This window comes from Amblyomma americanum, chromosome 8, assembly GCF_052857255.1.
Source record: "Amblyomma americanum isolate KBUSLIRL-KWMA chromosome 8, ASM5285725v1, whole genome shotgun sequence".
NCBI classification, from domain to species: Eukaryota; Metazoa; Arthropoda; class Arachnida; order Ixodida; family Ixodidae; genus Amblyomma; species Amblyomma americanum.
This window is the reverse complement of record NC_135504.1, coordinates 158,147,740-158,169,763: the sequence shown is the minus strand read 5'-3', so window position 1 is coordinate 158,169,763 and position 22,024 is coordinate 158,147,740. Positions and strand designations below refer to the sequence as shown.

Genomic DNA, 22,024 nt, shown 5'->3' with positions numbered 1-22,024 from the left:
CTTTTGTTTGCCAAAGGCTTCGTGCTGTATCGTGTGTCCTGTATAACATCAAATATTTTATGCCTTTTTCTGTCCGTAAATGTGTTGCACATGCTTTAGCCTATAGTGTACTTAGGTACGGAATTACTGTTTATGGTCATTGCACGGTTCGCTGGCAACACAGGGTGAATTCGCTTTTGCGTTTGCTTCTAAAGAATATTGCTTACGACCTGTCCATTGGTAATGACATTGATATTTTTAGAAGACTAAAGCTTCCAAGTTTTAACTCTTTATTAAGAGAAACTATTGTGCTAAAACACTTCTGGTACAGTCAGTTCACCGTTCCACATGTTCCTGCTCGGGATTTAAGACCAAAATACCGCTATTGCATTCCTCGCTCCTCAACCCGGTACGGAAAGCGCACACGCCATTACTATGTACCTGCCTGTTTCAATAGCTTGCCACCTACTGTACTCCGCATGAAAACTAAATACACCCTGAAAAAAACTGCGGTATGTCTCCGCGCTGCTTCCTGCCACGTAGTTATTTCATCTATTTACTGTATTAATTTCAAATTACTGTAATCTCTCTTGATGCTGTAATAGTTATATATTTGTTTCACTATGTTTGGTGACCTTTTTATTTTTTGCAAAGTTCATTGCAACGTCTCTATTTTCCTTTGTTTTGCCAACGTTCGCTGTCTGCCAGGCGCTGCCACTCAAGCCCTTTGAGGCTTTGGTAGGCCTGATTTATGTTGTCTGGCAATTGACATGAATAAAAGATCTATCTATCTATCTATCTATCTATCTATCTATCTATCTATCTATCTATCTATCTATCTATCTATCTATCTATCTATCTATCTATCTATCTATCTATCTATCTATCTATCTATCTATCTATCTATCTATCTATCTATCTATCTATCTATCTATCTATCTATCTATCTATCTATCTATCTATCTATCTATCTATCTATCTATCTATCTATCTATCTATCTATCTATCTATCTATCTATCTATCTATCTATCTATCTATCTATCTATCTATCTATCTATCTATCTATCTATCTATCTATCTATCTATCTATCTATCTATCTATCTATCTATCTATCTATCTATCTATCTATCTATCTATCTATCTATCTATCTATCTATCTATCTATCTATCTATCTATCTATCTATCTATCTATCTATCTATCTATCTATCTATCTATCTATCTATCTATCTATCTATCTATCTATCTATCTATCTATCTATCTATCTATCTATCTATCTATCTATCTATCTATCTATCTATCTATCTATCTATCTATCTATCTATCTATCTATCTATCTATCTATCTATCTATCTATCTATCTATCTATCTATCTATCTATCTATCTATCTATCTATCTATCTATCTATCTATCTATCTCTATCTATCTATCTATCTCTATCTATCTATCTATCTATCTCTATCTATCTATCTATCTATCTCTATCTATCTATATCTCTCTATATCTATCTATATCTCTCTATATCTATCTATATCTCTCTATCTATCTCTCTATATCTCTCTATCTATCTCTCTATATCTGTCTATCTATCTCTCTATATCTGTCTATCTATCTCTCTATATCTGTCTATCTATCTCTCTATATCTATCTATCTATCTCTCTATATCTATCTATCTATATCTATCTATCTCTATCTATCTATCTATATCTATCTATCTCTATCTATATCTATATCTATCTATCTCTATCTATATCTATCTATATCTCTCTATATCTCTATATCTCTCTCTATATCTCTATATCTCTCTCTATATCTCTATATCTCTCTCTATATCTCTATATATCTCTCTATATCTCTATATCTCTCTCTATCTCTCTATTTCTCTATCTCTCTATCTCTCTATCTCTATCTCTCTATATCTCTCTATCTCTCTATCGTGTGCACTGCCACATCAAGAAAAGAAAACCTCACAAAATATGCCAAAAGTAGTAGCTGCATTAACACGCAGACAAAGTTTAAATTAACTTGCTGGATTGGCAAATGGAACAGAGTAGTCTGTGTCCCTCATTGTTGGTGTCTATTGTTTGTGCTGCTAATATGCCTTTGAATGCCGACTGTACTGCATTGCACGAGATGAAATTTTCAACAGTTTGGAGTGTGCAAAATGTTTAGCGAGATTAGAATGGTCAGACTTTTCAGTTCCCTCTCTAGAGTACCTAACACCAGAAGCATGAAAAATAAATATTTATCAATATTTTCATGACCATCCTTATCTAGGAAGCAGCACAAGCATGCCTCGCAGCTGCTTGCAGGCATAGCGTGGGAACACAGACAACATGAGAACCCCAGTCAGTTGGGAACGGTCAGTGAGAAAGCTAAAGAGTTGCAAAAATGTATTTTGCATTTAAAATACAACTTACAATAAAGGAAGGTTAGAAACGGCTGAAAGCCATAAGTGAACTTGTCCCCTGCTAAATATAAGTAAATTTCTCAGCTACACAGGTGACCCTTGGGGTGAAATCTCTGGTTTCTGCAAAGGTGTAGACAGAGAAAGCTACCAGGAAAGAAGCCGGAATACAGGCCAACCAAGAGGCTAAGGCGCATAAAGTTGAAAGAGCACACCCAGCTGCAGCGACATCTGATCCGCTACCCGCTCGGCCAGCAAGTTTCAAACCTCCTCGTGGCTTAGCACCCATCCCAATGGAAGTGGATGACTTGGTTTATGGGGGCTTAACGTCCCAAAGCAACTCAGGATATGAGGGACGAACGTAGTTAAGTTCTCCAGAAATTTCGACCACCTTGGGTTCTTTAACGTGCACTGACATCGCACAGTGCACGGGCCTCTAGAATTTCGTCTCCATCGAAATTCGACCGCCGCAGCCGGGATTAAACCCGCGTCTTTCGGGCCAGCAGCCGAGGAAGTGGAAATAGTCCCACTGCACTGAAGATGATGACCAGTACCAGCTAACTGCAGAAAAATACGTCAGCTATGTGCTATCATCTGACAACAGCTTCTACAGGTATTCATAGCACTGCTATGAATGCAGCACATTGTTTAAAAGAACCTTAAATGAATTTGATGGTCATAATCCAAATGCAAAAATAAATTGTAGAGGTGGTGTTTGCGAGCGTTTCAGTCAAGGTTTATAACTCTGCGATGAACCTGTAATTTACAAATGATTTTTAAAAAGCAAAGCCATAGCCGTCCCGTTGCTGTTTTGTTTTGCCCAAATATTTGACCAAGCTGTGAACGCCGTTAAGAATATTCAGCTTGGTTTTGAAAAAAAATTATTTGCACACCCCTAGTGTTTACTTACTTTGCTTGGGTATTTTATCTTTCCTGTTGTTAAAAGGAGGAAAAGATTGCATGTCAAATCTGTACTTTCACAACAGCTTTATTTAGCACACCTTTTTATTGCCACATTCTGAGGCAAACATTTATAGCTGCCACTTACTGGCACAAAAGTAACAATTGCATGCTATCAATCGTCGATATAAGTGCTCTTCCTTTCCAGTAACCATCAAGGAGTGGATAAGTCACTGACTGAGGCTAGCCTCCACAAGAAACTGAAGTTCCTCATGTTTGAGGGCTGCGTGCGGCAGCTACTTGAGACCGGCACGGTGGGAAGCCGAACAAGAAGTGTTCAGTTCAGCGTGGTGGGGCGCCTTCTCATCGCGAAGGAAAAATGCCCATTGCAGCACTTCTTTATCTGGAAAAGTCAACCACTGGTCGAAGACAAAGCGGCAGGCAACATCCTCCTGGCTGCAGGCATCTTGTTTTCTGGCTCCGGGGTAGCCTCAGTGATTCGGTTCCGGCAATCCTTCGGAGTACAAGGCATCACGCAGAGGACCTATTACAACTATGAACGTGCATACTTGCTCCCTGCTAAACGGAGGTTTGGTAATGATGATGTCTCTAATCATTGCCCAGAAAGTGTGCCGAGAGAAAATTCAAAGGCAATGAAGTACCTGAACAAACACTGAGAACTGAAACTATACTTCATGCTAATATGCTTTCAGGCAAATACAGTACTGTGACGTGTGTAGCATATAGTGTACATAATATTCTTTTCAGCTTTTTCAGCAAAAGTAAACAGAACTTGCCAGTAGCCTTGTCGGCATGGAAGTAGACCTTGCAGGAGATGGGCGCTGCGACTCTCCAGGTTACAGAGTTAAGTATATGACCTAGTGTGTGCTGGCTGTACAGAAAGTAGCAATCCTGCACACTGTACAAGTTCAAGTTGGTGAAGTAAGCATGGAGTGTGTGGCATAATTATTTTGTTACCATTTTTATAACACATTAACTACTGTCTACTTGCGCAGTCTCCAGAAGTACCGAATAGTGCCTCCATGAAAAACAAGGCCTTATCAAGCGCTTGGCCGCAGTGGAAGAGATGGGACTCAGCATTTGTTCGCTGACTACAGGTAGCATTCAAAGTTAATGCACTCGGTTGGATGCATGTTTCACGACACACAAGACAATGCAACTAAGAAAAAGCGGTTTGCCATACTGTTGCCAACACTTAAATTTAGCACACTGAGTGCTGTCTCACTTTAATCTAGTTATATATATATATATATATATATATATATATATATATATATATATATATATATATATATATATATATATATATATATATATATATATATATATATATATTAGTATCAGCTTGCTGATTGCATTTTTCATGAAGTGTTAGTCACAAGTCACAAAGCACTAAAATACCATAGCCAGATTACTGGCAGTAGTGAAGACATGAATAAAAGCAGTGGAAAGGGGGCAAACAGTGTCAGAAGCACAGGATGATGCTCGTTTGCTCTGCACTCTATGAAGACAACAGCACTTACAAGAGCGGCGGCTTCATCGCTGGAAGGTTGCATATGAAGAAAGTTGCCCGAAAAACAACAACCATGGTTCAGTAGAGTGGAGGGTTGGGCTATTTGGTACATGTTAGATAAAATAAAAATATCAAAAAGAACAAAGACACAGCAGGGAACATATTTTTTTTACTGCTCCTTACTGTGCCTGCCTTTTTTTTCTCGTTTATTCAAATGGTACAACTTTACACTCTGATCACATCAATGTTAGCACTGAGGTTGCAATATCATCATTACAAACTTCTAAGCCACTCACCTCTTCTCTTCTAACGCTTTCAAAGAACCAAATCACTGGAATTTATTTTTTTCTTAGACCGGCATCCTGCTATAAGGCGGTACTTCAAAGGCTGGCGCCAAGGTTCCATTTTTAGTAAATTTTCCGCCTTCTGCGGACTATGCGACTGCACCTGCTGCGGTAGGCTCGGCTAATATTGCCCCGACTGTGGTTACGAACGTTTTGGAGTGTAGCAAAATCCCCACTCGTAACGCCCTTCACTTGTCACAGCCGGAGTCTCGTCTGAAGCAGGAGGAAGACCCTACTTAGAGGTCTGTGGGCGGAATCTGGGGAAAAACTATCTTGGAAACGGACAGACCACCCATACCTTTCGTCTAGAGAACGGCGTTCTTTTCCGATCATACCAAGTGTGTGGTGGTGGTGAAAAGCCTTTATTTGATGAAAGAGGTGAGGCTCTATAAAGAGCCCCGCAATGGGTGGAGTCCTTATTCCGGGACCCCATTGGTCGAAGCCGCCAGCTTAGCCCTCTTGACCAAAGCCTTGTGGGACTGAAGGTCCAAACAGCCAAGCAGGGCCGCCTGCCATTCCTCTCTGGTAGGGTTGGGGTGAGGGGAGAGAGCTGAGTTGCGCTGGCAAGCCCAAACCATGTGGTAGGTGTCAGCCACCTCCTTAGAGTGTTTGCACCTGCCAGTGAACGCGGGATCGAAGTGTTTTAGTAATGCCGGGCACAGCATTGTTTTTTTTGAATAATCGGAGTAGAACGCGTTCGTTTGCTTTCCCCAGTCCCTTTGCAGGGGCCGGGTAGAGGCGATGCCTATCCTTATAATAGGATGTGATAGCTTTGAAGGAGATTAAGTAGCTACATTCAGGTTCCAGGTGCTCAGGAGCCAATGGGAACGCCCGGTGAATGAGTGCTCGGGCCGCCGCGTCTGCAGCTTCGTTTCCTGCTAGGCCCTGATGGCCCGGAGTCCAAACTAGGCAGCGGGGTGTAGGATCGGTATCCCGGCTGCAGTTCCTTAGTATTCGTTCAGCTAGTGGAGTTGTCCAGCCAGCCTCATAATTGCGACATGCCGAACGCGAGTCTGTTATTATGTGTTTGGATTTTGAATCAGAAGCAGCTAGGGCGATTGCAACCACTTCAGCTTGTGTTGTGCCTGGGGCTCGAAAGGAAACCCATCCAACTGTATTTCTTGAGGTATGACCGCGGCCGTGTACCTCCCCCCGTGGGTAGGCCCAGCTACATCTACGTAAAATACACCATGTTTGTTGCCACAGTGGTGCGCTAAGGCTTCCGCCCTAGCCTGACGACGACCACTATGATCCTCCTTGTCCATCTTAATGGGGAGGGGTCGAACTCTGACGGCGCGTCTCCAGAGTTCGGGCACTCGGACCCGCTTCTGAATGTGAAAATCATGTTGGATGTGAAGGCGGGCTAGCAAGTGCCGACCCGACTTCGTTTGGGCTAGCCTCGTGTATTGATTTGTGAGATGGGCTTCCTTAAGTTCCTGAAAAGTGTTCACCACTCCCAATGCAAGAAGTCTCGCATTGGAGGTGGACACAGGAAGGTCAAGCGCCCTCTTCATCATTTTGCGGAGTATTACCTCAACTTTGTCTTCGTCGTGTTTCCGCAAGGGTAGATAAGGGACCGAATAGAGGATTCGGCTGATTACGAAAGCATGGGCCAGCCGCACGGCATCCCTGCTTCGCAAACCCCCTCTCTTGTTGGAGACGCGACGGACCATACGGCCTACTTGGTCTCCAACTTGTGTACCGGCCAAGTGATCAGGAAAGCAGTAGTACCGAAGTGCTTGCGCACTCACATCCTCACGCTGGCGAATGAGAGTGCACTCTCCGGCCATCAGGGCATAAGAAAAACTGCAGCTAGTGTACTCATCGATTTTTAATGGCCCGGGGTCGAGGCTAATATCAAATAATTTGTCAGCTCGTGTGATGCGTGGCAACGCAGTGTGCCAAAGGGGGAGCTGAGCATCGCTCCACTGGGCCGAACACCGCTCACTTCTACACCACTTGAGCGAGCGGCGGTCGACATTATCAGGCGTTCATCTCCATTCTCGTCCAAAGAAAAGCGCCACCAGAAGAAAAACCGGAAGAGAAAGGAAACCGTATTTTTCTCCTTAGACAAACCTTCAGGATCCAAACCCACCATCGGTCGCTCAAGTATTAGTCCCAGGCCAAACATTTAAACAGACCCTTATTCTGATGGAGCCTCGTGCTCCAGAAGTATTTGTTCCAAGTTGAGCATAGTAAGGGATCTACAAATGTTGGCGCGGATTATTTGAGCCAGCTGTGAACTTGTAGGTGTTACTTTAGGCACTACAACAGTGTGATATTGTGCATAAGGTCTTCGACGCTTTTCGCCAGCCCGCTTTGTTGACTGCTTTGTTCACTTATTTTGTATGTATTCTGCGTGTCAAGCGCATGTGAACCGTGGTGAACTGTGGGGTGAACCATGAACCAGTGTGACCCAGCGGGTGGTGTGTGTTGTATGTGTGTGGTAGTGTGGTGTGCCTTGTTGGGTGCGCCTTCTGCTGTGAAAAAGCTCCAGCATGTCAACGACTCATCAAGCATCAAAAGTGTGCTGCCATTCTTATAAAGATTTTTTCCCCTGCAAAAAACTCTTCGCGGGCCGGCTTCTGTAAAGCACCGGTGCCACACTGCGGCTGGCGAAGACACTCATGACGAGAAGAGGAGAAGAAGTGAGACGTGGCTTAGAGTGCATGCATGCTTGGGCAGAACAGAAGGAACGCGGTCGGCGACGAACGTGGACGAGAGCTGCTGGCTCCTCGTGTTCCCAGACTTGGGCCTCAGCCGCAGAAGTACGGTTCTACCGGACCTGGACAGCCCTCCGTCGACAGCCTGAGCCACCAGACCCAGGCGCCGCTTCTTCCTGCTTTTCCTGTGGCCGGCAGCCTCTGAACGGGGCCGCCTTCATTGCCCCGCTGCTTCCCCGGGCTACCTGACTTGGGGGCCGTGCCTGCGTTCTACAGGTGAGGCGGATTCTAACGGCAGTGTTGAAGCCTACCATGGAGACCACCATGCATCCGACTCATTTATCAGGGCATCCACCAGAACTAAAGCGGCTGTTTGGGCTTGTTGGTCAGTGAACATGGTAAAAGAATGCAGCGCGAAAAAACAAGGACGAACACGTCCTGTCCACTTCTGTTCGTCCTTGTTTTTTCGCGCTGCATTCTTTTACCACATCCACCAGAGTTCACAGACTGCGCCGACACCCCGCCACGCCTCCTCTCCCGACACGCCATCTACCAAGCTCATACGTGGAACACTGAAGCTGAATCTTTCGTAGAACATTGAACGCTGAGTGAACCTTTCCTTTTTTTCTCAAGCTCTTCTTTGTCTTCCGGGAGTGTTGTTTTTGTTTGTTTGCTTTCCTGTTCATGTGTTCGTGAATCCTTTCTCCTCAAGGCTTAAACTAGAGTTGTCTTTTTCTACATGCCACCTGGTCTATTTTTTCTACCATTAAACGTGTGGTAATCTGAACCTGCAGTCTTTCCTCTCACCCTCTCACAGTCAGGAAGACCACTAAAGAATTGGGAGAGAAGTTGATTTAGGGTCTCGTGTCTTGCACTTCTCTTTGATGTGTCCTCGCCATCATCGTCCCTCATGGTCTCCGCCCCGAGTCTCTTCAAACGGGTCGCGAAGGAGCGTGCATCTTCACTAAACTTCTGGCGCGCGTTCAAGAACTACTTTCCAACTTTTGTGCTCACCGGTTCATATTCGAGACGCTTCAATGCAAGCGCTTTGAAGGATTTGTATGTGGCAGCGCTAGCCTCCTCCTCATCCCTTCATGCGATATCCTGAGCCGCCGCGACCATTTTGCACCGCGCTATTCCAATCGTTTGTTTTTCCTGCCATCATCTCATGTTCACCACCTGTTCAAAAATTTGCAGAAAGTCCCCGATTTTTTGGCCCGTGTCGTCCCCTGTGAACGTTGGAATCATACAGCCCAGCATTAGTGCACCATCTCTTTACGTTCCTTCGTGAGAATTATATGATTGCGGTAGCGACATGCTGGCCCTTTCTCATCTGGTGCAAGGGTGAATGTCTCGCACCACAACTTCAGTAAAATCCCACCGCTCCCACCACTTCTGACAATCATGCCTATCGGGGGTCGGTCACACAGTCCACGGGTCTTGCTGAAGCGAGGAGAATTGACCCAGTAAGGCGTTTACCCAGTAAAACATTATTTATTCCTCTCTGCCTAATGGCGAAACTGGTGGTCTGCTCGCCGCTGGCTTTTAGAAGATCTGGTTGTCAGTCCGGTAGGTCGGGGCTCCACTCCGCTCGTCTTGCGTCGGCGGGCCGCGGCTGCTTCGGCTCTCCTGTGGTCTGCCTCTCTTCCCAGCGTCTCGGCTGGCAGTGCTGTGATGGGTCGAGGGCTCGGGATTCTTGGGCGTCTCAGTTGGCGGTCAGTTTGCTACGGTCCCTGAAGTCTGGTTTCACTGAGTGCAGACCAGCGCGATATTGCGTCCGTTCGTCTTGCTCGTCTGTGCTCGACCTTTTTTCCGTTGTCCCTTTTGCTTCCGCCGCACCTCTCCTGGAATTCCCTTTCTTTCTCTCAGGTAATCCTCGCCCAATGGTTTTTCGCCGTCGCTGCTCCTGCAGCTGACCAAGGGCACCCGCCAAATTCCTATGAACCTGCGGCCATTACGATGGGGAGGCCAATGGCCTCGTTGGAGATGTGTCGAAAAGGATCAGTTGTCCCTCGAGGGCAACGCTTCCCTGGAGTCAGTGTCTCGCCTCCTCTGCCCGCAGGGCGTCTGGAGCCAGCTGCCGGCCTCCCCCGCCACCTCGAGCCGTTACGCCGTCTGTCGTGTCCGCTGCCAGTAAGGCCGCCTGGCGGCCTGCAAAAACAAGTGCACAAACGGGACCGCCTAGGTCGATAAATTTGAAGACAGGCAAAATGTCTTTGGCACTAGTCGGCGGAGTGAGTCCTTTTCAGCATGCCTGGGCCTCCCGTATGCAGCCCTTCACACCCAGCAGATGGAGCAAGGCAGTTGACAATCCAAGAAAGGTGGAATGCTCCGGACTGACAGCTGGCAAGAGGCAGTACATGGGCAGTGGCAGAGACAGCGGCTAAAATAAAGCTGTTTGAGAGCCTGCCGTAATGTGCCTACACTTTGAAAACAACTAAGAGGGGCCAGTTAGTCCCACTCTGATTTAAGAAGAGCGACACAGTGCAAGTGCAGTTGCATTAGGCTGCAAATTCAAATTCATTTTCCAGCTTAGCAAGGACATGAACAAGAGTTGCAGTTTTATCAGTGCTACGCCTGCATTACCTTTGCTAGAATACATGTGTGCTGTGCCGGATTCCATTTCATGCATACACAGCAAGTGGTATCAATAAAAATCCCTTATAGACTCATTACGTTGAAACATTATAAGCACTCACATAGTAACGATGGTCTGCCAACAATGTCTACTTAGTAATTTCCTGCTTTTGCCTTCTTAGCACGAGCGTCTGCGTATTATTTTTAGCATCCTCTTTTCAGTGGTGTGCAACATTACATGCGAGGTCAGCAAGCGGATATAACAAGTGGTTGAGTTGGAATAAGCGCAGACATTTAATGCATACACTAAAACAACCAAATATATCCACAGAAAACTGTTCCACACAAAGAGAACAGAAAATGGACACTATAAGCATATGTGAGAGTGCACCAGAGAACGCATGAAGGAGGGAGGAAACTAGCTTGTGATCAAATGTTTGATGCTTATATGTCCATGCAACACCAGCACGTTCATCAGGTGTACATTGCAACGTACCAAACCATAGACCAGATCTCTTAGAACAAGTGATTCAAGCATGTCATCAAACTTTTTTGTTGAGTGAACAGTGAACTGAAGAAATTAGCCCAAAGTCATTTTCTTGCTTACTGTACTATGCAGCCTACAGAAAACTCACTTGATGTGATGTGGGGGGGGGGGGGGGGGGGTGTCGATGTTGTTTCTACAAAATTCTGTCAAATCATTATCACAGAGAAGCATATGCTGATACAGACCTTGACCCAGAGTGGAATTTTTATTGGTGATGTGCTTAGGCTTTCCTCCCTTCTAGCGCTTTGTTACCTAGGCATGGCTTTTTAATATAGATTTGAAACTGCTTCCTAATGAGTATTATAACGTTCATGGTCAGTTTCAGAACATGGTTGCCTGCTCGTCTGCAAGTTCCTCGACAAACATTCAATATTTTGGAATGCTTTATAGGAATAAAATGTCTTTTTTGAACACTAACACAAAACAGAAGCCTGAAGAAATAAATCGTTTCATTTCGCACTCGTTGAATACCATTTCATGTTTGGCCACCATAAAAGTAATGAAGCAAGGCTGAATGGTGGGCCAGTTGGTATGACATGTCGAAGAATAAATTTTACGAGCCGAAAAAAAGAAGATGGACAAGAGGAGAACTACACAGGACAAGGCTGGACTAACAACTGACATTTTTATTGCGCACGTTCATTCGAATAACCATCACGCATGCGCCAAGCGAAAGCAGACAACCACGTTTAACCGCCCAAGAAGTCAATCTCTTTCATTGTCAGCCCAATAAACAGAGAACTGATGCTAGCATTACCATGTTTGTCTATCAGAAAGGCCTCAAGAATTTCACGTGTCTTCCTTGTTTTTTGATGGCCTAAAATGGTTACATGGTTGAAACGAGGGGAACACTTCCCTGGGCATCTACTACAAAGCAAGGCAAGATTGCCATCTTCCTCACTACCAATATTTGTTCGCTGCTTGCGCAGCCTTTCATTAATACAATCACCAGTCTGTCCTATGTGACACTTTCCACACGTCAGCGGGATATTATATATGACTTCTGTTTTGCACCTCGTAAACATTGCTCGATGCTTGGTGTTGCAGCGTTTCTTCTTATCGTCGGTCATTAATCGTGCGCAGGGACCTGAAAGTTTAACAGGGGCAGAAAAAACCACGTTAACGCCTTTGCTCTCGGCGACTTTCTTTACATTGCGCGCAACTTTGTGCAGATATAGCACCACTTGCACTCTCTTCCTTTTTTCTGCAGTAGCATTCTTTTATTTCTTGGCACTGATGTTAAATTCCTTCAGCACAGACTCAGTCATTCCTCTCACCATTTCTGTAGGGAAGCCCGCACCAGAAAGGCGATTGGCCTGCGCCAGAACACTAGCTGAGACAGTGTGACAGCAACTTCTTTTGACAGCGTTTGAAAAACAAGCCTTAGCAATACTTCGCTTGACTAGTTTAGAGTGGTTAGAGTCGTACTGCAATAGTCGTTTTTGAGTCCTAAGTGAGTACACCCAGCACACATGGCTTTCTCCTGAGAAGGTTAGTAGCAAGTCTAAAAAACGAATGGAGTTGTGTGCGGGTAGTTCGTGAGATAAATTTAAATGGGGTGAAAACTTTCTAAAGGCACTCATGATGTATTCAACTACCAGTTGGTAGGAGTCGTTAGGTCCGCAGTTTAAAAGCACTAGAAAATCATCTACATATCTTACATTTCGCATAACACGCGCGTCATCCAAAACTCTTAAAAGCGAGCGGTCAAACTTAGCGAGGAGAATGTTACAAAACAGTGGGGCTAGGCTGGCTTCTATACAAATTTCATTGTTTGGGATATAAAAACAGTTATTAAACCTCACAAGAGTCGAGGATAGGTAAAACTCAAGGATATCCATAAAATTCTCGCTTTGAATCCCGCAACGACTTTGAAAGCTGCGAACACCAGAGTCGTCAATAAGTTCTCTCACCGCATGGAACAGATCGTCGTGAGGGATAGAGTAGAAGAGATCTTTGATGTCCACTGAGAATGCCGAGTTAGCTCTTAACACTTCTTGCTGAAGATCCTCAATGAGTGCTACAGAGTTCTTCATCACGAAAGGGTTGTCAGGTATCAGATTGTTCAGATGGCGTAGGAGGTAACCACCAACCACCTTTTGCTACGAACCCCCTTCTGAAATGATGGCCCTCAACTGCACCGACGGCTTATGTGTCTTGGCTGTGAACACTTTCAGGTTATTCTCGGAGCATTTTTGTACTGATTTGCGCACATGGTCTACATTCTATTTTTCAAGGAGCTTTTCAGCAACGGATTTCACTTTTGCCGGCTTTTTCCGTGTGCGCGTAAAATGCTTTTTCTTGGCTTCGGCGGCTTTTTCGCTAAACCGCCCCATAGGCAGCACCAAAAACCGGCCTTCCTTGTCAGACTGTAGTAGAGCAAACTCCGATTCACGGAAAAATTTTCCCACCTTGCGGTGGCCTTGCTCGTTTTTTGACCCTACTTCGCTCCCTTGCTTCTGAAGACGAAAAAGAGAGGTGTTTTTCCGAGGGTATCGACTGCCTTCCGAAGCAATGGAACGGCATCTGTTGAGCCCGCCGACGGCATCTGGTGAGCCCGCCGAAGAGTCGCTGTTGTCGTCGAACTGCGGGTCTCGAAAGGGCGTGAACGCGTATAGCCCGAAACCCATCGCGGCTGTAGATTCACGCAGCCGCTTTTAGAGCTCCGGACCCATGGCAAAATCGCAGACTACGTCGATGTGCGTACAAAAGCGGCCGTGGAAATACTTGCTCGCCACTGGAAGTAGGCAAACCGAGCCGACCGACGTGACGTTTTCATAGGCGGGGCCAGCGGGGCACAGTCCCGCCCTGTTTTCTTTTAGACGGAGTTTCGGCAGCCATGAGTTGATAGGAGATAAGAGAGAAAGGAGGAACATCATTTTTAATCGCCGGTATCTTCGGTGTTATTGAGGCTGACGTAAAAATTTTTGCTGTGCGGTGCCGTGTGGTCGAATACCGACAGCTGGTGCGCTTTTCGTAACCTTGGTGTTTAGCTTTTCACGGCCCCTTTAAGGCAAGTATGATTTGATAAAGTTTCATTCCCAGAAAAACTGTCCATAATTTAAGCCATCATATTACAGGGTGGATATTAACGAGGCATGGATACATACAGCAGAATGTGGTAAATTTTATGAGTTCTGATAATGCACAGAAAGGGTATAAACTGCGCGAACAAGTCGGGACGAGAGTCTTGTTCGCGCAGTTTATACCCTTTCTGTTCATCATGAACCAACTAGCCCGCCAGAACGTCCTTCTGATAATGACACAAGCGCCAAATCATGGCACCGTTTCTATCACTAGCACAGGTTCCTAATCGTGAAAAACACTAAGTACTCTCACACTGCTAAATTGTTGTGGCCCATTAAATTGTTCCTTCCAAATTGGTACGCTTTTTGAAAAGCGTACATGTGATAACCCACTTTTCGTTCTTCGTGACATACACTTGCACCTTAGTCTGTTTGAGCAAGCATTCGATAAAATCCTTTATAAAATAACGTCTTGCGTCGTACTGTTCTGAATAAGATTTAAGCAATCCTAGCCAGTTAACAACAGTTGGCCCATGCTAACTCTTGCTCATCCTGCCTTTGTTTTTTTTCGAATGTCGGGTAACCCGTAAGGTATTGTACTTGGCCCTTCCCTTTTTCTTACATTCATTAATGGCATTCATTTCATTTTATGGGAATAGCGCGCTACACACGGGCAAAAACCGGAAAATACCACGACGGACACATGACAAGCACCCATTGTGGTAATCAGAAATCTTTACCTTACTTTGAACGGACTACAATTTTAGCTCGTGCAAGGGACAAGAAAGAAAATAAAAAAAGCCTTTGAGATATGGAAGCCCGGTGAAGACGAGTGCGCAAGCAAACCCTCGGTTTTTAACCAAGAAACAAAGGAGCGTGCGACACAGCCGTTGGCAAAGAATTGATTGTTTTGAGCGTGTGCATGAAATGTATTTATATGCCCTCGTACCAGAATAAATTTTAGTTGTTAGTGCGCGCTTGTCCTGTGTCCGTCGTTTCAGTTGTTCGTTTTTGTCCGGGTGTAGCGCGTTACTCCCATCAAATGTACAACCAACTAGCCAACACTGCTGCATTGCTTCATTTCACTGTTTCATTTAACTGGTATTCATTGATTGCTATATGGTCTGCCATCCCACTATCAATATCAACATTCCAACACTCCAGAACAACCGTCTCTGGGCTCGGGAATAGCCTATTTGGAAATGTTAATAGGGCTGCAATAATAGATTTTACTGTCAGCCATACCAATCTCCATTACGAGTTGATATGTGTCAGTATTTTCTTTGTGCTTTTATCCTACCCTGTTTCAGGCAAAGCAACACGGAGACTTCCATTATACGATGTGGTTAAAATGCTAGGTGCGTGTGTTTGCGCATGTGACTGTTATATTTATTTATTTATTTATTTATTCACGTCGCCTCACAGGCTCCAAGCATGGAGTATTGTGTGAGGGGGGGATTACATAAATAGGGGTAATAACAGGAGCATGAATGACACGATTATATAATGCTGATTGACTGTTAGTACTCATTAAACAGTAAGAACATCATTATACAATAGTTATTGACGCGTCAGTAATTAGAAAAAATGGCTGTTATTTTGGTCCTAAAAGAAGCTGGATCACGAATATTGACGATGTGTTCCGGAAGACCATTCCAGTGAACAATAGCCTGCGGCAAAGCGGATGAATTGAATGCAACGGTTTTACCTGAAAGGCGTTTGAAGCTGAGATGGTTGTTTAAACGGCGCGAGGTGCGGTGAGGTTGGGCAAGAGGGAGAGTCGAAGGATTAGTGCTATAGACTATCTTGTGAAATAAGCAGATTAGGGCAATTAATCTTCGTGATTGCAAGGTACAAAGAGAGAGCGATAATTTAATGTTTGTGACGCTTGAGTGACGGTCATAGTTTCTGGAGATGAAACGCGCAGCACGATTTTGGACTGATTCAAGGGAGTTAATTAAATAAGCCTGGTGAGGTGACCAAATGGATGATGCATACTCGAGTTGCGGACGAACAAATGTTTGATAGGCGAGCTTACGGGTAGTCGCAGGAGTTCCATGAAGATTCCGTTTTAGGTATCCTAAGGTCCGGGATGCTTTAGCTGTTATTTTCTGTATATGAGTGGACCAGGACAAGTTACATGAAAAATGGACACCGAGGTATTTGTAAGAAGACACCTGAGAGACTAAGCTGTTATCGAGCATGTAATTGAACGAAGAGTTAGATTTTTTGCGGCTGAATGTCATTAACTTGCATTTTTCAGTGTTAAGTGACATTTGCCATGATGAACACCAAGCGGTTACATGATCGAGGTCCCTTTGAAGTGCAAGAAGGTCTGCAGGTGATCGGATTTTGCGGTAAATTATGCAGTCATCTGCGAACAAGCGAATGGTTGATGTAATGTTAGATGGCAGATCATTAATGTAAATCAGGAACAGCAACGGGCCCAGGACGCTTCCTTGAGGAACACCAGATAGAACATCGCTAAACGGAGATGAGTGGCCGTTAACAACCGTGAACTGTTTACGAAAAGACAAGAAATTCCTTAGCCATGAGGTTGTTAGTGAGTCTAGGTTGAGGGAAGTAATTTTACCTATTAAGCGTGAGTGCGCAACGCGGTCGAATGCTTTTGAGAAATCTAAGAATATGCAGTCTGTTTGGAAGTTCTCGTTCATGTTGTGTAGTAGCTCGTTAGTAAATTCCAGTAGTTGAGTCTCACAAGAGAAGCCTTTCCTGAACCCGTGCTGGTTAGAAAAAAAGAAATTATTACTATCTAGATGCTGCGCCACTGCTGATACGATGATGTGTTCGAGGATCTTACATGGGACAGATGTCAATGATATGGGGCGATAATTTTGCGCGTTCGTTTTATCACCTGATTTGAAGATGGGGATAATTTTACCAATTTTCCAATCCCATGGAATTTCACCAGTTGATAGCGACTGACGAAATATATGGAAGAGAATATTGCTTGAATGGATCACTGTGCTTTTGAGAATTTTTGTATTAATATCATCAATGCCAGCAGAAGTCGAAATCTTAAGATTGTTTATTAATGCTGCAATACCGGAGACACTTATTTCTATGGGACTCATGTACTGGTAATCGGCATCTACTAATGGTGGAGTAGTGGAATGGTCTTCCTGTGTGAACACTGAAGAAAAATAATTATTAAATATAAGTGGGCATTCTTCTTCTATAACTGGAGCACCAGTGTTATCCAACAACGAAACAAGAACCGGAGTGTCAATAGGTGATATCGTTTTCCAAAATTTTTTAGGGTTGTGTGTCATAAGGGATTGAAGGTCATGGGAATAATATTTAAGCTTTGCTTTGCGGATGGCACTACAATATGTTTTTTCGGCGGTTTTGTGTTTCTGCCATGAAGCCGGTGTGCCAAGGCGTTTGGCAGCTTTGAATAGTCACTTTTTCTTGTTTTTTAATGCATGTAACATCCTGTTGAACCATGGTTTAGACGCGTTCGTGCGGAGGGTGAGCAGTGGTATATGACGGTGTACTAATTCCAGTAAACTATTTTTGAACAAAACCCAGTTCTCGTTGGCCGAACGCTGAGAAAAAGTCGGAAGATATGTGTCACAAAAGGATTGTAACCCTATATTAATGGCATTGTAGTCAACGCGGTTATAATCAAAAATACGTTTATGTGTTTGTGCACGTGCGCATGAAGGCATGGAAATCGTGAAATTAAGCAGTTCGTGATCACTGAAGCCATCAGAATAAGAGATAGGGCTTATATTGTCTGGGACTGACGAGAAGACGAGGTCAAGCTTATTGTTTCCTCGGGTAGGTTTTTCGACTAATTGAACCAAAGAGAAATCGAGAGTTAGTTGAACAAAATTAGTGCCATCACGTGTTCTCGAACTTAAGCTCGGCCAGTCAATTTCGGGAAAGTTGAAGTCACCAAGTAGACAGATACTTGCTTTTGGAAATTTAGCTTTTGCTTCAGTTAGGTTATCATGTAGATCAGAGACGAATGATTGCGGACTATCTGGTGGTCTGTAACAAACTCCAAGAAGATGCTTGGAAGATGGCGATGTGATGCAAACCCACAAAATTTCTAAGTTACTAGGAATATCAACGGGAAAAGAAGTTATATGCTTTTTAGCAGCAATCAACACCCCTCCTCCCCTTCTGTCGCTCCTATCGTTTCTGTAGATAGTGAAACTGTCCATATCAGGCAAGACTTCATCGTTCCTAATATCTTTATGGAGCCACGTTTCGGTTAGTATTAAAATGTCGCATTCACAATTGTCAAGGTATGAACAAAGTTCGATGCGCTTAGGAAGAATGCTGCGTATGTTAGTGAAAAGTAAGGAGAGCTGCGATTGCGCGGTGTTATTGCGGTAAGATGTTTGTTCTTTCCTGATGACACGTGTAGCCGAGCAACACCTTACCTATGCGGAAGATAGTTTTACGGTGTCAGTAGCGGCGTCGTACACGTAAACACTATCGTTTATTCTCAGCTTATCGACATTTAGCTTGTACGGAACTTTTTGTGGTTTGGCAAATTCGATCAACTTCTTTCTAGCCAGTCGTGTCTGAAAGGAGAAATCTTCGCGCACAGCGTAGTTAGTTCCTTTCAGCTTGATGCCGTTCCCAATGATCTGTTGTTTGTCCTTAAACAATGTGAATTTTACCATCACTGGCCTGCACTTTTCCGGGTCGTATTTACCAATGCGGTGTGCCCGTTCTATTTGCGATGAATCTACTGTAATGTCCAATTCATTCTTGCACAGGTCAATCACTTTTGTTTCAGCACTTGACCATGTCTCAGATATGTCATCGGAAAGGCCGAAAAAAAGCAAGTTGCAGCGTCTCATCCTGTTTTCCGCGTCATTACAACGCGATTCAATAATTCTGAGCTGGTCAGAGATGACGCTGGAAACTGCACCAGGAGAATCAGCCGAAGACGCAGCGGGATTGTTTTTTAGATCTGAAACGTCCACTTCGACACTGCGAAGTCTAGAAGACAACTGCTTCAGTTCAATGTCTACTGACGCTTGCCACTGCTTCAACTCTCTCAAATCACTTCGAATTCCATCTTGGCCGGATTCGATCCTTTGTACAGTCTTCAGCACAGTAGCCAGGATGTCATTAGAATCAGGTCCGGGGTTTGTTTCCACATCCCCGGAAAGAATTAAGAATAAACTACTTAAGCAATGTTGCACAGTTTCCTCGCATGCTTCAAGGGCAAATAACCACTCTCTGGGGCACGACACCAAAAACAAGCAGCGATTCTTGCTTCTTAGGCAAGTGCAATGATCAAGGTAACTCACCTGGAACAGTGTGAAAGGTAAGTGCTCCATTGCCAATACGGCGTCGTGCCCCAGAGGGGCGTTCACGGGCAGCAGCTTATATTCCGTGTGGCCGGCGCTGATAGTGGTATCGCTGGTGATGAACGACCGCGGTTGCCAGCCGAAGAACAGGTTTCCTTCCAGATGGATCTGTAGGCAAGGCTGTTGCGTCCAATCCGCGGGTTGATTCGCGTTCTCAACTGGGCAGGTGAAGACCACGTCCGATGCCAAACAAGGTAGCGATGAGCCAAGGAGTAGGGCAGCCTGGAACAGTGTGAAAGGTAAGTGCTCCATTGCCAATACGGCGTCGTGCCCCAGAGGGGCGTTCACGGGCAGCAGCTTATATTCCGTGTGGCCGGCGCTGATAGTGGTATCGCTGGTGATGAACGACCGCGGTTGCCAGCCGAAGAACAGGTTTCCTTCCAGATGGATCTGTAGGCAAGGCTGTTGCGTCCAATCCGCGGGTTGATTCGCGTTCTCAACTGGGCAGGTGAAGACCACGTCCGATGCCAAACAAGGTAGCGATGAGCCAAGGAGTAGGGCAGCCTGGAACAGTGTGAAAGGTAAGTGCTCCATTGCCAATACGGCGTCGTGCCCCAGAGGGGCGTTCACGGGCAGCAGCTTATATTCCGTGTGGCCGGCGCTGATAGTGGTATTGCTGGTGATGAACGACCGCGGTTGCCAGCCGAAGAACAGGTTTCCTTCCAGATGGATCTGTAGGCAAGGCTGTTGCGTCCAATCCGCGGGTTGATTCGCGTTCTCAACTGGGCAGGTGAAGACCACGTCCGATGCCAAACAAGGTAGCGATGAGCCAAGGAGTAGGGCAGCCTGGAACAGTGTGAAAGGTAAGTGCTCCATTGCCAATACGGCGTCGTGCCCCCTCGTGTGTCATTTTATCCTTATCTTCATCTGAAATGGCCAGCCAGGTATGTCATGCGGCCAGCATTTACAGTGTTTATAAAAGAATCGTCTTTTCTTGGGCTAATTGGTTTTTCATGCTGTAGGTGTTTGCAACGCACACGAAACACGGACGGACAGAAAAGGGAACGAAACACAGCGCTGACTTGCAACTGAGCTTTATTGGAAAAATAAGCGACTTTTATACAAAAATTTTTATCTTTTTAACATGTGACTCAGAAGATGTCAAAACGTCCTACTACATGTGCCATCTAAAATCACTGATACTCTAGATAAAACCCTGAAAAAACACGAATGGAAAACACTGAAAGACACGTGCCGCCTAAACCACCTAAAGGGTGTCATGATCAATAACGGTGAAGGAACAATATTCAAAAAAACTACCAAAAAACTATGATACCAAAATGCAAAAGCAGGGTGAAGCTGTATATGGGCTCCCGTTGTCACAAAAAAATAAAAGATAAAAGAAACTACATTGACAAAAACAGGGCTGAAACGGTATAAAACACATTAACTAAAACAGCATAAGACCCATTATTTAAAGAGTGTTGAAATTTACAGGTGCGCGCCTGCGGCCTGCAAGAATCCAAGTTCTTTATCCAGGAGTACTAAGGACACAGCGCTGACGCACATGTCCCCTTTCTGTTGGATGGCTTTTGCCTCGATAATCTCCCTCGTGGTCTGATCGCTGCTTCTGCCTAAAATCGTAGTGTCCTGGAACCGTGGTATGCACTTATTGCATTCGCTGCAGTGTACAGCGAGATTTCCTTCTCGTATGTTTCTCTTGCGCAGATTGTCATAATTATTGTTGTGTTCTCGGAGTCGGTCGTTAAGGCATCGGCCCGATTGTCCTATATAGACTTTCCCGCAGCTTAACGGAATCTGATACACCACACCCTTGGTACAAGGTACAAACGGAGACAGGTGTTTTTTGGAGCACGGTACACGTGGTGTACCACACGTCTGAGTAAGCTTACAAAGGTTTGACAGCTTTTCCGGGGCTGAAAACAATACTCTCAACTTCACTTTTTTGCCTATTCGTTTGAAATTGTGGGAGATGCTGGGCAAATAGGGTACTACAACCAGGTTTCGTTTTTGTTGACTCTCAGCCGAAGCTTTCATACATCCTTTGCTTTTACTCTTCACTTCTCTATAGATTCTTTCAGCCACCGAGATGATGATCTGCTCCGGATAACCACATTCTTTCAACCTTGCAGTCTGTTGATAAAAACTGCGCTCCATGGTATGTGGACAGGATTTTTGCAAAGCATTTGTCAAACACAGATTAATAAGGGAACGTTTTACTAGTTTAGAATGTGCCGAGTTGAACGGTAGGACACTTTTTTGCCTCGTGGATCGTATGTCTAGCAGATATGATCTCTCGTACACATGATACTTAAATCTAGGAACAGGATGGTGTCGTTAGTCGGCAGCTCATGCGTTAACACGAGTGGTTCGAACAATCTCTGAAAGACTAACAATGCTTGCGTTACATCTGCCTGGAAAGAATCATTGCTATCATCAAAAAGAATTAAATAAACATCTACATATCTAAACACTTTTACGGCGTTGAACTCTGCCAGGTGACACATCAACATGTTGTCAAGATGGCCTAAAGAAATGTCACTGAGGATGGGTGCCAAGCAAGAACCTATGCATACACCTTGTTTTTGCAAATATATTTCGTTATTCCAAGTTACGTAAGTGGATTCAAGGTAGAAAGTAAGCATTTCTAAAAATGACTTGACACTCATCCCAACTGCATTCTGGAAAGCTACAGAGCCAAATTTGTCGATGCTATTTTCAAGGT

At 44.6% G+C, this 22,024-nt stretch overlaps 1 protein-coding gene across 1 annotated transcript; it reads right to left on the bottom strand.

Annotated features, from left to right (window-relative positions):
• Nucleotides 1–9,346: 9,346 nt before the first annotated feature.
• Nucleotides 9,347–19,922, bottom strand: LOC144102127 (uncharacterized). Its single transcript, XM_077635426.1, has 2 exons — nt 19,279–19,922; nt 9,347–9,982 (listed from the first exon to the last, which is right to left on the bottom strand). The coding sequence occupies exons 1-2, from the start codon at nt 19,870–19,872 to the stop codon at nt 9,938–9,940; spliced, it is 639 nt and encodes a 212-aa protein (XP_077491552.1). The 5' UTR covers nt 19,873–19,922; the 3' UTR covers nt 9,347–9,937.
• Between the last annotated feature and the right edge of the window lie 2,102 nt (nt 19,923–22,024).

Coding starts and splice junctions, on each gene's coding strand:
- LOC144102127 (XM_077635426.1), bottom strand. CDS start 19,872: ATGGAGCACTTACCTTTCACACTGTTCCAGGCTGCCCTACTCCTTGGC. Junction 9,983..19,278: donor TACCTTTCACACTGTTCCAG/GTGAGTTACCTT, acceptor TTGTTTTTGCAG/GCCGCCAGGCGGCCTTACTG.